At 56.9% G+C, this 14992-nt stretch overlaps 1 protein-coding gene and 1 non-coding gene across 3 annotated transcripts; both read left to right on the forward strand.

Annotated features, from left to right (window-relative positions):
- The first annotated feature begins 8749 nt into the window (after nucleotides 1–8749).
- Nucleotides 8750–11371, forward strand: LOC138067902 (PHD finger protein 7-like). 2 transcript variants are annotated; one of them, XM_068951238.1, is made up of 5 exons: nucleotides 8750–8948; nucleotides 9537–9643; nucleotides 10122–10244; nucleotides 10654–10772; nucleotides 10951–11371. In XM_068951238.1, the coding sequence occupies exons 1-5, from the start codon at nucleotides 8862–8864 to the stop codon at nucleotides 11121–11123; spliced, it is 609 nt and encodes a 202-aa protein (XP_068807339.1). In that variant the 5' UTR covers nucleotides 8750–8861; the 3' UTR covers nucleotides 11124–11371. The 2 variants fall into 2 exon arrangements, with proteins under 2 accessions (XP_068807339.1, XP_068807338.1); XM_068951237.1 differs by lacking the exon at nucleotides 10654–10772.
- Nucleotides 11372–14919: 3548 nt separating this feature from the next.
- TRNAK-UUU (transfer RNA lysine (anticodon UUU)) lies at nucleotides 14920–14992 on the forward strand. Its single transcript has one exon. It is a non-coding gene; the product is annotated as a tRNA-Lys (tRNA).

Raw genomic sequence — 14992 nt, forward strand, 5'->3', positions numbered from 1 at the left:
GACTTAGCCTTGGACGTCATGGCTTCAAAGAGGACAGTGAAGGTTTGCATACAAGAGACCGTGCATCTTTTCTGTCACTACGTGGAGAAAGGCGAGAACGTTGCCTTTGTTTTGAAGGACATTGGCATGCTCATCATCCAGGGGAAAGATGTGAACATGAGATTTTACAAGGATCTTCTGAAAAGGCTGAATGGGCCTGATAAGCTGCCAAAAGCTCTTCTCAGTGTAAGTAAGTGTTTCATTTCCCAGTGCTGCTTCTAGTCATGTGGGAGTTCTCTCACAGGACGAGTGAGCGGATTTCTGCTGGCCTGCCACAGCCTGCCTGGGTGCTAGAGCTAGACGCGGTCTGCAGCAAGGCCAGCGCTCTGTGGTGTCCTTGGCTCACATTCAGTGTCTTGGCAACACAGAGGAACCTCAGAAGAGCTGTGCTGGGTGCAGGCAAAGATCCCTCTAGCCTGGCCTCCCAACCTTGAATCCTTTGGGAAATAGGGCAAGAACGGGGCAGGTGTCCCCGGTACTGCCTACCTACTTGCCTGCCCCCTCTCCCCGCTAAGGTGTCCCTTGACGTTCAGAGCACGGGGGGGTCCCACTGCTTTTTGACGCTGCTTCCACTTTGGTCCCATCTGGGACTGTGGGGCAGGGAATCCAGCAGGTTCAATGCAAGTGGCACACACTATTTCTGTGTGTCCATGTGAAAGCTCCTGCCTGATCCTTTCCGCCAGGAAAGAGCTGGTCTCGTGGACGGAGCCTGGTGCTTCTTGCCCTCGTAGAAGCCCGGCAGCATTATTAGCTGATCTCACTTTTCTGTGCCACTTCTCTTCTCTATAAGCGAGGAGTACTGGGAGTGAAAGCAAAATTTCTGAGAGTTGTCTGAGAGCCAGCTCGTAGTGTGAGCAGAAGAGAGGGTTGCTGCCTTTGTGGGCGAGGCAGTCATTTCCTTGGCGTCCTCTCACTTGTCTCTGTCCCTGCTGCAGATGCCAGGGATGAGGGACTCTTTGCTGTTGGGCACCGAGACTGCTGCTTCTCAGACACGTTGTGGCCGCGTCATCATCTTTCCACAGTGAGTAGGTTTGGCTCCGCAGCCCCCGGCTGACTTGCAAGAGCTTCTCTACTCACAAAGTTACCTGAGACTAACTCTTTCAAGTGCCTGCATCCCATGCATGCTTTTCCTTACTTTGGACTATGTGTGCCTTTACAAGGAGCAACATGGAAGAGCAACACTTTCCGCCAACGTTCATTCTCTTTCTGTAGGGCTGAGATTGGAAAAAAGACGTGAAAATCAATTCTGGTATTTCCTGTGGGTTGCGTTTTACCTGGAAAGCAGCTCTTAGAAAGTGGATCAAAGAGCAAATCCATTCAAGTCCTCCCTTGGTGCCCTTTTCCTGTGTCCTGTGAGTCTCGAGGGAGTAGAATGTCTCCCGACTGCCTCCTTCCGGGCTACAGACCTGGGGTGCAGAAGGAGTGTTTTCTTGACCTCAGGGTAGCTGCTGCGTAGCGGGGCTCTGCAGAGCTCTGTCATGTGCCCAGGAGCTGCTGCAAAGCAACTCCATTAACGACCGAGAGGGTGGAGTTCACTCCTTACAGGGGCACTGCCATTTGGCAGGGAGGGTCTGCGGGTGAGCTGGACGGCAAGTCTGGCGTTCACGATGGAAAAGAGACCCGTCCGTTCTCCATGTACACTACAAAGAAGAGATTAGAGGTGGTATCCAACGGCAGGAAGGCAGACTAATGCCCCTCCAGGTGCTGGACTTTTATTTTACTGCGCCACCCAGTTTGCTCAAATAATCTGCAAGCGTGTTGCATCATCTGCTTTGGAACACTATGGACCTGACAGTACCTCTGAAATACCTCTGGGACTAGATCGCTAATGCAAAGTGCAGAGGGAATGTGCGCGTTCCTACTTCAACCTGGTGCCGTCGCCTTCTTTCCAGGTTTCAGCTTCAGATTGAGCCCCAGAGAGGAACCATGAAACCTGCTGTGAAAGACAGTGCAAAGCCTATTCAAGCGAAAAAGGTGAAGAGAGAAGAGCTCAGTGATCAGAGGGTCCCAAAAGGTAACGTAACAGCGGACTCCTTTCCGAGCTGCGTAGGTTCTCCTGTTGTCTGTATCTCGAGGGAAGTAGAGCCAAGGTCACAATGGGATGTACGGGATGGTCTAATGGCCTTCCTGTGACTTTATTTCCCCCAGCATGGCAAATCTCTGGTGTCTTGTTATGGACCAGGAGCCCCAAACAGCCTTGCACCACCAATTGCAGCTGAGAGTGGTGCTCGCCCCACAGGTTGCGGCTGACGCTGGGCAAGGACGCTTTCTCACTGCACGCCATTCCCAAGCCTGTGTTGCAAGCTGCTCTTCTGCTTTAGGAGTTTGTGTGGTAGGCACACAATAATAAGGAAAAATCCATTGGCATCGTGAACAACAAATTTACCTTCAGTTGTAAGTACTGGCAAAAAGAACGCCGTAGCTCCCCACAGAACTACTGTGTTTTAATTGGAGGAGAAAAATGATCTAGCGATGACTGTCAAGCGGCTGCTGGCCTGCGCCAAAGCTTCATTTCCCTTTCAAAACTGGGAATTTCAAAACGAGCATCTTCAGGCTGGCCGCAGCAAAGTCACGCCTCTGAGACCAGTTACAGAGATCGGAGATTCTGCTCCCCTCGTGTGAAATTACTGCCCCCAAAGAGACTTTCTTAGGTCACCATCTCCTCCCAGCAAGCTATCTTTTTCAGAGTATGGACCAGGCAAAGCGGTACAAAAGCAATTCCCCGGAGAGCAAGTGAGGGAAGAAAGAGAGCAGAGAGCAAAGCCCTCTGTGGGGTGAGTCTCTTGTCAAAAGGGATGAGGGTGAGGCTGTGCTGTTGTTCTGGTGCGAGTGAGAGGTGTCCTTTGACGCGTCAGCTTTGAAGGGCCATGACCACAGGCCACGAGGACGCACGATTTCCTGCTGCATGGCAAATGCAGAGCGGGTGTTTGTGAGACGCTCGTGTTGCTTTCATTGCTCTCCTGGCTCTGCTTCCGGGGCACAGCTCTTTCTGGCAGCTCAAGGCAAGTTGTGACTCCACAAGTTCAGGATCTTTTTCTTGTTCCCCTCAGAGGTATATGAAAGGATCTTTCTGTTTGATGAAACTAGTTCAGGGTCTATAGACATTTTCATGAGAGCGGGGAGGGATCCAAAAGCTCTCAGATAGCTCTTGAGTGGTGCAAGTGTTTATCTGAGGGGAATGGTGTGTCCTGTCACGTCAAGGGAAAGCATAGATCCGGGCATGCTGGCCTTTCCTTTGTGAACGTCACGCCACGCCTGAGTGTTACAGCACAGGACTAGCCCTCTTCTTCTGTTTTCATTTGAGCACAATTAAGAGATTACACCTAACTGTGCTGCGCAGTTGCCTTCTGCTGCAGAAGCTGGTGCAGAGCTTGTGAGCCCAAACTGGAGAGCAAGCTACTGCTGAGCTCATACCAACGCTTCCTGCTGTGTATTTCAGCCTGCTGCCAGCAATCCCAGGGCGCACCTTGAAGAAAGAGAAAGGCAAGCAGGAACCAACACCTCAAGTCAAACGCAAAACCAAACTTCCCCTTTGCGAAGGGTATCAGAGAGCCAGACAGGTACATGGTATGGATGTGTGTAATTATTGCGTCACATTTAATTGCAGAGAAGCCCAGTTACGCAAGCATTGACTCTGAAAAGACCCCCTTGATGTGGGTTCATTCTAACATTGGAGTATGGCTTTTGGATCCTTACGAGGGGCAGGGGAGTCGGTATTTTTAGAGTAAACTCTTCACTTCTGTGGCCTCAGGAAACATGGAAGAGCACTTTGCCAGGCATTACTTGTAGTGGAAAAGGTAACTGTTAGGCTTTTACAGGATAGAAAAGGGAGAGGTCCTTTTCAGTTCGTGGGTTGTTTGGATCATTGGTCAGAAGAGAAGGGCTTTTCAGGTGTGCTGTGATGAGCTTTAGAGCAAAGCACTGCTAACAGAAAGCCTCCAGGCAAGGGGCAGAAACTACAGTAAGAATACCGCCCCCTGCCAGAAGAAAAACCACCAGCTGAATTCTGCATGCTCTTGCATTCCTGGGGTCCTCCAGGAGATACACGACCTGATCCTGCAAAGGGACCAACGCAATCGCTGGGCCTCCCGGCATGAAGAGAAGCGTAAGAAAGAGCGATCGGAATCGGCAGCTCTGAAAGCTAGAAGAGAGAGGCAAGAGCTCCAAAGGGCGCAGGTACTGGAAAGACTGTAAAATGTTGGGAGCAAACAGTCTTCTCCTCCTGTGGAGGAGCTGAGTGTAAAAGGTGGCTCAAGTCTCCGAGTCATAGGAGCATTGCTGCCAGAAAACAGCGAGGCGTGTGACTGTTGTTTGGCTTGCTTGCCTGCTCATTACTACGAGGCAGAAGCTGCCAGTAAAACCTGCAGGACAAAAAAGGTTATCTGCTGTGGGGAGGGCACGAATTCATCATCCCTTCCGTGCACTTAGGCAACCGCTGCCTTCAGTGCAGAGTCTGGGGCGGGGGTTGGGGGGGGGGTGTGTCTTTTTTGTTACTCTACCTCTATGAGCATGGTCAGTAGTAGTGTTCTTAATAATAAGGTCTGGTTTTGTGAGTCTAATGTTTGGGAGGACTTCCTCCACAGTCTTCTAAAAAAACCAAAACAAAAGAACAAAAAGGAAGAAGAAGAAAAGGGTTTCTGTTGGCTTTCTGTGGTTGGAGAGAAGCAGCCTTAAATGTTCAATTGGTTGGAAAAAGACTTCGGGCTGCATGTCCTGACGATGGCTGTGGAGTCAGCAGATGCCTTCCAGGCTGCTTAGTGGTACTGCCTCTGGTGGCCTCTCCAACTAAATGCATTCTCTTTGCTTCCCTTGCTTAACAGTTGGGAAATGAGGCAAGATGCCTGGGAGATTCTGTCATTGATGTGGCGGCTCTTGAACTGGAAAGAAAGAAGAACGTTAAATGGATCAGAGTGGATGAAGTAAGAACTCTTCTAGGAAAGGAAAACGTACTTCCCATGCTGGCAACTTCTTTGTCAAAGCTGTGGCGCTGCTTTCTAGCAGTGTGGGGAACAGGCCAAGAAACATGCGGAACGGGGTCCCTGGGTCAAGAAAAGACCCTGTGTGATTAAGTACACATTTCTAGGATAACCACTGCTGGAAGAGCAGCGAGAGTGGCAGTGAGCACTGATGCTGAGGGTGAAGCCTGAGGGCAGAAAGGGTGCTTTGGGTTGCTCGGTCTGGCCTGCTGAGCCCCCGGCAAGGTGGCACAGCAGAGCTCCTGCTCCGCGAAGGGCTGTTCCTTCCCCTTGTTTGTGAGGCCTGGAGTGATCTCAGACTGAGTGGGAAGTGCTGGAGGGCAACTGCTGCAAAGCCTTGCTCAGACACAGACGTAGCCCTGCGGCATGTTGAAGCAGTTCTCCTGGTTCTCCAGTTAGTGCTGCAGCGTTTCTGCCCCAGGGGAGCTGCTGTCACTGGGGTGTCGGAGGCCAGGGCAGCAAAACGGTCTGTGGGGCTGCACGGGTCCTGTAGTTCCTGGCTTGTCTAGCACTGAATTTCCAGTGTGTTGGAGTGAGGCTAGAGGCAAGGCAAAATGTTTTGTCCTCTTGGTGCTTCAGCTTGAGCCGAGTCCTGGAATGCTCCCAGATATTGACGCCGACTTCCTCTGGTTCCCAACTGAGGATGCCTGACCAATGAGGGGCTGCCAGGAAGCACAGCTGGCAAGCAGGGAACCCCTCCTCTGCTAGAAGAAATGAGCAGAGGAGAAGACGACGACTTCACTCTTCAGTTCTGTAACAGAGAAAAAGGCGGAGGCGGAAGACCAAAGGCCAAGTAAGTGCGTGCCAGGCACAGGAAAGGCCAGGGCCTGTCAAGTGGTGTGGCCCACAGAGGTGTCAGGGATCCAAATCCCAGAGCCCTGGGGCTGGATACAGCGTCCCCTGGCTTCTTGCAGCATGGAATTGACCTGGGTTCGACCGCGATGCCAGGGGCCTCTCTGAGGCCCCAAGCAAATGCCTGCAACTCATCCTGAATTGCAGAGGCTGTGGGCACAAACGGGAGCATGCACGCAGGGCTGGGGCAGGGTCTCAGCCAGAGAGAGAGAAAGACAAGTTGTCATTGCTGCTGTAGCCACGCTTCACCACGAACAAGCCCTAGGGCTGTGGATCCGACACCCCTATATTCAGAGAGTGTTTGCTGGGCACAGAGAATGAGATGGAAAGAAGGGACATGAAAGTCCAGGGTAGCAGAAGATGTTTGGCTCTCCCTTTTCAAACCAGAGAGTCTATCCTTCCCTCCCAGAGTCTCAAGACTGAGGCACTTTGCCCTGAGGGTCAGTACCTGGTCAGTCCAACATGTCATGCCTGCCTGACTCAGTAATAGGCTTTGCACACGAGGGTTGGTATCGCCTCACAGAGGGCACTGAAACTCCAGCACATGCTTGTCCAGGTCACCACGCGCTTTTTCTGTGCCTTCTCCCTGTGCGTCACACTGAACCCTCCCTATTCACTCCTTAGGACTCGGGGGAAGCCCCAGTACTAGGACCAGTACGAACTACGCCAGAAGAGTGGTACCAGTGACTGCCAGCTGTGCCAGCACGCTCCGAGTTTTGTTCTCTTGAATTAAACCAAGGCCCCAAACTGGTGTGACTCTTTCCTTGGTGGGGCGGAAACCCTGCCTTTAGCAGCGTGTGAGCTTTGGAGGAGCAGGAAGAGGACAGCTCTGAGTCAGGGTTGCCTGTCAGTCCCTGCTGCCAGGGCAGCTGTCTCCAAAGGTCATGCCATAACTGTTCAGCTGCAGCGCTGGTTGTTGCGACCCAGGGACCTCCCCGGTCTGTGTTGGTCACTGGCAGAGGAACGGAGGGGTCCTGCTGTGGCCAGCACATCCCCTAGTGATGAGGGGGGCCTCTGTGGGGAGGGATTGAGCCCAAGGCTCACTGCCTGAGGCCCAACCCTGGCTGCATTGTGGGAGGCGACCACAATCTCCCGTGCGTGCGTTTGTTTTGCTGGAGCGCTGGGCCTTTTGGGGCGGCGTGACGGGGAAGACGTGGATCCCAATAGCCCAAGGTGGAAAATCAGCTCCGGGCAGCACTGGGCACTCACAGAGCAGAGCTGCGGGGCACTGCATCCTTTCACAGGGGAGCAGCAGGGCCTATCAGCCAGGGGTTGGCACAGCCAGGCTGCTCCTGGGTGCACAGGCCAGCACGGCCAGGGGTCCCCAGCGCTGGCCAAGCACTGCCACTGCCAGGGAACAACCTCGTCCAGCAACGCAGCCCCAGGTGATTTTGGGAGCTCCTCGGTCAGAGGAGAGGGCTCTCCAGGGGAGGCAAGGAACAATTGGACTGAAGTACCTTGACTCGGCCAAAGCTGTGTGCTGGGCTCTGGAGTCCTTTACCTTACCAGCCCCCTGGTCAGAAATGCCTGGGCCTCCCCTCTGGGCGGGCTCTGGGGGACAGATGGCTGCCACTCTTGGGCTTGTTCCTGGCCCTGCTCGCAGAGGACTAAAGACTGCATGAAGCTCCAGAATGGCCAGACGCGAGGGATGGCACGTCCAGGGCTGAGGGGAGGCATACTGGTGTGGGACTCCCACTGCTGCTGTCAGTGTCCTTATTACTCAAGAAAAGGGGAGAGGCCAGGGTCAGGAGATCGGAGAGGCTTGGTGGGTGCTGCTGAGGGAGGGAGCAGGTCCCCATGCCTCTGAGCTCCTGGGGTGGTGCTGGAGTCACACTCTTGTGCTGCTTGTCCCCCAGGGTCGGCAGAGCAGCCTCTGGAGGGGAAAGCCCAGCCCAGCTGAGGCAGGGACTTTTCAGAGCTCTCGGGACCGATCGGCACTGTGGATTCCGCCATGAAGCGGAAGGCCCGCAAGTCCAGGGAGGATGGTGAGAACAAAGTATCCCAGCAGCTCCCAGAAACCAGAGGCCAGGCAAAGGCGTTGTGGGGGGTGGGGGGTGGGGGATGGCTTTTGTGTGGAGCTGTGAGAGAGGCAATGGGATGCAGGAAGTCCTGAGGCGCCCCATTGCAGGGCCCATCTTGTCCTCAGCAAGGGAGGCTTGTAGTGTGGGGAAGGAAGTGTAGGGAGGGAGGGCTGTGTGGGGAGGGCAGGGGTTGCCCAGAGGTCGCTGTGCTCCAGGAGGCCAGGGAGGCAAGGGGAAGGCAAGGGCAGGGAGAGAGCGGGAGCCTCCGAGGTTGGAGGAGCTCTGCTACCTCATGCCCATCACAGCCCTGGGTGCCTGTTGTGTCACACAACCCAACAATGCCCCCTTCCTCTCCAAGGCCCCAAAGGGCCCTTCCAACAGTGGGGGGGGCTGCTGTGCTCTTTGCAGTCCTGCTGTGTCTGTAGAAGGAAGAGGGCCACAGGTAAGGGCTGCCGTTGCTCGGGCTGGAGCCTGCCGTGCCTAAATTCCCGTCCTGCTGCCAGCACTGGCCAAGCCCTGTCAGAACCGGTGGGCTCTGTCTTGGTCTCAGCCCCCTGGGGGGATTCAGGCTGACAAATTCAGCTTGCCCTGAATGCCTAAGGGCTGACAGCTGGCAAAGACCGGGCTCTGTCAGGGCCTCCACCCTGCAGGCAAAGCCCCCAGCTTGGCATGAGTGCCCCAGGGCCTCTCAAGGCAGGGTGGAGCCCAGGCCTCAGCCAGCACACGCCGAGCCCTTTTGGGTGGGGAGCATGCTGGGAGGAAAGGGACGGGAAAAGGGACTTTTGCTCAGTGCCCTGCGGAGGGGAAAAGGGACTTTACAGCCAAGGTGAGCCTCATCCAGAGACACGGAAGGACTCTCGCAGTTCCTCCACGCTCACCTCTTCCGCCTTCACCCAGGTCGTTTTGCTGGGAGCATCGCCCAGAGCAGAGAGTGGAGACGCACCAGGATGGGGACACCACGTGCATCATCTGCATGGAGCCCGTGGAGGACAGGACCTCCTACAGCACCATGGTGTGCCCCGTCTGCAAGCACGCCTGGTTCCACCGTGGCTGCATCCAGGTAGGAGAGCCTTCCCTCACCCGCCTCTCCGGGCTGTCTGCTCTGCGCAAGACACAGCTGAAGGCACCCAAAGGTGATGTTGCTGTGACTGTGGAGACGGCTCGTGATCATGCAAAGCTTCTCCTGAGGCATGTCCACCCAGAGGCCAAAGGAAGGCAGCCTGGGCGCTCTCCTCCCACCTTTCTTGGCATGGGAACATATGTGCAGGGCCCACTCTGGGGGCATGAGGAGGGTGGAGCCCCTCTCCCCCTCATCCCCCCAGCCTCATGGCCTTCTGCAGAGGTTCCCCTCAGCAGACCTCCCTGGATGTTCTCAGTCCTCTGAGGGGCTCGGGGCCCAGCAGCCTGCCTGCTCCTCTGCTCCTGTGCCTGGGGCCTGTGGCCCAGAGCTGAAGGGAATCCCAGGGCCTCTTACTCCCTTGTTGCCCAGCTGTGCCAAATCCTCCACAGTAGGCCTTCTGCCTTCCCTTCTCATTCACTCCAGCCCAGATTGCAGGGCCCACCAGGGTATTATCTCCTCCCTTAGGCTTAGGGACGGGAGGTGCCCAGCAGCAGTGTCCTGTTCAGGCTGGTTGTGTCTCCTCTGCAGGGACAGGCTCTCCGGGCTGGCTTCAGCAACTTCAGGTGCCCTCAGTGCAAAGACGGGGACCGTTTCCTAACAGAGCTGTTGCGCTTGGGCATCCGAATCCCCATCAGGTAGGTCCCTTTCTCCCTTCCGCCATGCCTGGGAGAGAGAGGAATGCCCAGGGAGCTGTGCCAGGCCAGCCCACAGTCCTGCAGGCAGGCTGTGTTTCCAGCAAGAGCAGCTGCCTGCAGGAGAGGCGGATTCAGGCCTGCCTGCAAGGGTGCCCCAGCCCCAGCCCCAGCCCCAGCCCCAGCCCCAGGAGTGGGACTTGCAAGAAGGCAACTGGGGTCAGCTTCTCGCCCGCAAAGCTCTTCTCAGGCAAGCTGCTCAGGCAGTTGAGAGCAGAGGGCAGAGATCAGGTTCCCATTTTGCAGCCAGACAACGTTAGGCGTGGAGTGGGCACAGAACGAAGACCTAGTGCGTTAGTCTTGTCCCCTGCTTCACTGAGGTGATGAAAAGGAGGAGGTTCAGAAGACCAGGAACATCCTGGACCTGACCAGGGGTGCTGGGGGTGGGCAGGCTCATGTCCTTTCCTTCCTTCTGCTGCAGAAGGCTGGCTTGGGAGCAGGAGGAGGAGGAGGAGACCTTTGAAGAGCTATACGAAACGTATAGCCGCTGCGATGCCAGCCAGTGCCTTTACCGGGGAGGCAGGGAGCAGGCAGAAGAGGAGGGGTAAGTCTGTGCAGGAGCAGTTTCGCAGCCTCCTCAGAGCAGTGTGGCCAGATGTCTGAAGGGCTTGCAGAAAGGTGGAGGGACCGCCTCCAAGGGCTGGGGGGTGAGGGAGCAGGACAGACCTCGCCCATGGGGATGCTGAGCTTCCAGAGGAGGGACGCTCCTGTTAACACTGTTGGCACCAAGGGCTCCCCCAAGGTGTGGAGGATGCTGCTGGGCTCTGCCCAGGCTCTTTGAGCTCAGCAAGAACTTGGGCAGCCAGGCCACTTGACAGCCAGGTGAGGCCAGGCCAGGAAGCTCTGTGGGCGCTGCCTCTCTCCAGCCACGCTGTCCTTGGTTGCCTTCCGGGCATCGCTCCCTGCTGGGGCTTCCATAGTTTCCATGGGCAGCAGCCTGTTTGCTTCCCCAGCCCATGGCAACTGCTGCTGTGCTCCTCGTGCGCTGCCAGCGGGACCCACCGCCGATGCTCTGCCATGGGGCATACCACGGGCCTGTGGGAGTGTGACGGCTGTGCTGGCCGCAGCACTGGTAAGAGGCCGAGGCCCTGGGTGCCAGGGCTAGAGGCGGATGCCAGGCAGGCCCTGGCAGGGGGTGGTCAGGGTGGGGGTGGCACAGCCTCTGCGCCCCGGTGAGAGTTGGGGGGGGCACTGCTCTGACACCAAGAGGGGTGGGGTGGATCTGCTGACCTTTCTGCCTCCCCTTACAGCATCCAGCGCGCAGTCGGAGCTGGTCTGCCCTGGCACCAGCCAGGCAGCGTTGGCATCCTCCCAGGGCTCCCCGGATGCTGGGGGCAGCAGCTCAGTGCTATCCCGGCGAGACAGGAGAGCAGGCCACTCCAGGTTCCTGCACCGGCCCCTAAATCCCTACAGCCGGCCCTGAGGACCGCTGGCCATGGCACTGACACCCAGCCCCTGGCAGGGGGAGTCGATGGGAACACCTCGGGGCTGGCTGTGCAGGAGCTGCTTGCATGCTACAGCCCTGCTGCACTGCCTACCCTGAGAGGGACGCTGCCTTCCCAGTGACAGGGCACCACGCTGTGCCAGCAAGGGGAGACTTGGAGACCACCCCGTGCTCTCGAGCCTCCCCCAGGCTCATCCAAGGGCATGCAGCCGGGCAATAAAGTCAGCCGCTAAAGAAAAGGACGCTCTGCGAGGGGCTGTGTGGATTGTCCTGTGCTCTGATAATGGCCTCGTTCCTGCTTAGCCTTTCTGTTGGGGGTCTGGTTTGGGGGTTGGGAGCTGCGGGCCTCTGCTCTCTTTGACCGTTGCTGCCAGGAGCTTCCCGAGAGCTTTCTGGCTAAGGCCAGGCTTTGGCGAGGCGCTCCTCTATGTGCCTGTGGCCTTGCTGTCTCTCAGGAGGCGGCGTGGGCTGAGCCAGTGTGGGCTGAGCCAGAGGGCAGGCAAAGCAGACTGTGGGAGCCAAAGCCAGGGGAGCCTTGGGCTTCCCTTGGATGACGAGAGGAGGGCAGCTTGCAGGTGCGCGGGCGGCTGCGCAAGGCCCTGGCAGCTGGGCGAGGAGCCAGGCTTGGGGGAGGCCCTGCTGGGGCAGTAGCCCCAGGCTTGGTCAGCAGGGTGGCAAACGGGCAGAGACGTCTCCTCAGAAGTCTCTTGACTGTCAGGGAGGACAAGTTTGGCTTTGGTGCCAACGACTGCTGTGGCGCTGTGGCCTTGACCACTGGCCATGGCACTGACACCCAGCCCCTGGCAGGGGGAGTCGATGGGAACACCTCGGGGCTGGCTGTGCAGGAGCTGCCTGTGCTTTGAGGCCCACCTGTTTTCATCCCGCCTTCATTAAAGGGGCTCATTTCACAAGCTTCCTTGAGGCGGAACGTGGCCCACTAGCAGCAGCAGCAAAGGGAATTAGCGGGCGCAGCGGCTGAACTAGAAGCCACGGGTCCTTTCCTATTGTGAGCAGAGAGCTTTCCAGCATAAGCGCAGCTCCACCCGTAACGACCAACTCCTCCTGTTCTTGACTCACCCTCCGCTGAAAGGAGGCAAAAAGCACAGCCAGACAGAGTGCAGTGGCCTGGGGCTCTGGAAGAAAATGGTGCTCAGGATTGCCCGAGGCCCCCGGCACTTGCCCACAGTGTTGACTTCTAGACAGAGCACTGTCGGATAACCCGAGAGGGGCCTCACAAAGTGCAGGAAGGGAGACCTTCAGAAATTAAAGCTCTTGCTTGAGCATTCAATATCATGTCTGTCAGGGAGTGGACTGGGCTGGCAGCTGCCTGGGGCTTAGCGGGGCAGTGGGGACAGCCTCAGCCCTGGACACGGGCACCTCCGTGGGGACAGGGACAGGCCTAGGCCAGACCAGAAGGTCAGCCCACAGCTTGGGGGAGGGGAGGGTCTGGGTCAGCGGAGCCTGCGGCCAGGCAGGGGCGGGGCTGTGCCGGAGCTGGAGACGGGCACTGCTACAACATTGCTGGGCAGGGACTGACGGCCCCCGGCTGGGCCGAAATGGGGCCCCGGGTCTGGGGTCCTGGGCAGAACTGTAGGGCCCAGGGGAGGCTGGGCAGGGCCATCAGGGCCCGTTGCTGCCCTCAGGCCCTGACACTGCCATCATGCCCTTGGTCGTAGCAATGTTTGCCGATTATCACGTTTACTTTTGGGAGGGTAGAAGCAAAGGTTGAAGAGGGACCAAATAATTGTAGGCAGGTTAGATTTGAAAAACACTGCTTTCATCTGTGGAAAATCTGCTGTGTGCTGTAACGATCCTAATGGGTTCCTTCTCTCATTGCTGGGTTTGGATGTCAGGGACGGGCTGTTCTGAGGACAGGGAGGGAGCTTTCAGGCGGTGAGAGCAGAAGGTGTGCATCTGTGTGGTGCAGCAATTCAACAGCCAAGGTGCTCGTGTTTCCCCAGCGATCTTGTTGGGCTTCACCTCCCCGCAAAGCGATATTCTTCTACTCGCATTGTGTTAGATCAAGAGGGCAACAAAAAAATCCATTTTATTCATGGGGAGGGAAGGGGGGGGGCTGTCTTTTTGTTTCCTGGGGTTGCCTGTCTTCCTGGATCTGCTTTTGCCAAGAACTTTTGGCACCTGGTTTGTTTCCCCTGCTTGTTAGTGGTCCCAGCTGTGCTGCTGCTCTTGCAGCCTGAGGCATTGCCTGGCAATCGATGTTTTCACTGAAGGCATGACAAGATACCAGGGTCCCAGCACTGCCGTATGAAGTTTTCTGTGCACAAAGGCTGTGCGTTGCCTGACGCCTTGCACAGGTGACGCCTGTCTCGCTGTTGCCTTGGCTGACACAAAGTTCTTGTGGCTTTTGTGGCCTCTCAGCACAAATCTTCCACTTGCTCGCCCGGAAAGTAAATTATTGGGTTATTGGGTGAGCGGGGAAGCACTGTGGGATGAGATGAGCATGGGGAAGAGGACCAGGTGGGGAGCGCTGCTGACAAGGGCTGACTGGTCAGTTGTCTGATATGAATCGTGCTTGTGTTTTGTTCCCTTCTGCGTGGGTCCTCTCTTCTCCCGACTTACGGCTTGTGTCCTTCCTTACTGATTTGTCTTGAGCCTTTGCCTGAGTGCTTCCTGCTCGTCCTGCTTCCTTCGTTAGCGGTGTCGTTTGTGCATTTGGGGCCAAAGCGCCCGCATGCGCGATGTTGGCGGGCAGCAGGGGCAGGGCCCGCAGCCCTGCCGCTACTGCTCCCTGGGGACGGGAGGGGGCCTGGGGAAATGGGAGCCCCTTGCCCTGCACCTGGCCCCAGCTGGGCCACCTGCCCTCATGCCTGGGCGACCAAATGCTGCTCATTGGCTGCTTTGGGATTTCTCTGTCTTCCTGAGCTGCTCGTTCTTCTCTGTGTATCCTCAAGAGAGTGCAATTTTTCGTTTACTTTTATTTGTCGTCCTAGTCACTCCTCCGTGTGCAACGCATTCAGAGAGATCCCCTCCAGAACGGAGAGGTGCTATTCCTGAGAGAGCTGTGTGCTGCCAAAGCCTGCACCAGCCCAGTGACCCAGCCTGCCCACTCCGAAGCAGGAGGCCCTGGGCCGGGGGAGGAGGGGGTGGGGGTGATCCCTGCCCCAGGGCAGACAGTTGATACAGAGGTGCCTGAGTCTCTGCCATGGTGCTGCCCAGGGTGGAGATGCTCAGGGCTGTGGAGAGACCTGGGAGCTACCTGTCCTGGGTGAGCTGTGTGTGAAGGAGGGCCTGCTTGTGTTGCCTGCCCCACTGAAAAGGCGCTACAGCACGCACAGATGGTGGTGCTGCAGGGCCGCAGCAGCATCACTGCAGGCACCAGGAGGGGCTCAGGAGGCACCCGGTCTCCCTGGACCTGGTATGGGAGCAGAGGAAAGCGGCAAGAGACCCCCCCACCACCCCCAGGGCTGGCATCGGGATTAGTGGTTTGTTAACAGCCGAGCAGCCCAGGGTTTCGCCTTGAAAGAGCCACAGCATTCCTACTTCTTGTCGTGCACTGCTGAGTGCGAGCAAACTCCTCCTGAGACTGCAGGGCTCACGCCCAGCCTGGCGGCAAGCAGGTGCTTCGGAACAAAAGTGCCAAAGGGCAATGTTAACCCAGTCGGTCCGGCAAGGTGTTAATGAATTGCTGATCTCAGGAGTTGCCTCTCTCTCTCTCTCTCCCTCTCTCTCTCTCTCCGTAGACCTTCTTAGAAAGCCCTTGGTCTGCTAATTAGGGCTGCGCTCTGGAGCTGGGCTCTGTTTTTCCCCTCAGGGAGCCTGGGTAGCTCAGCTGGGAGAGCATCAGACTTTTAATCTGAGGGTCCAGGGTTCAAGCCCCTGTTCAGGCG

Source organism: Struthio camelus, chromosome 7 (genome assembly GCF_040807025.1).
Source record: "Struthio camelus isolate bStrCam1 chromosome 7, bStrCam1.hap1, whole genome shotgun sequence".
NCBI lineage: Eukaryota > Metazoa > Chordata > Aves > Struthioniformes > Struthionidae > Struthio > Struthio camelus.

Excerpts from the sequence above, each read along its gene's own strand:
- LOC138067902 (XM_068951237.1), top strand. The coding sequence starts at position 8,862 with ATGGAGCCCGTGGAGGACAGGACCTCCTACAGCACCATGGTGTGCCCC. Across the intron at positions 9,644-10,121 it reads GGCATCCGAATCCCCATCAG|AAGGCTGGCTTGGGAGCAGG; the intron begins GTAGGTCCCTTT and ends CTTCTGCTGCAG. Across the intron at positions 10,245-10,950 it reads GAGCAGGCAGAAGAGGAGGG|CATCCAGCGCGCAGTCGGAG; the intron begins GTAAGTCTGTGC and ends CTCCCCTTACAG.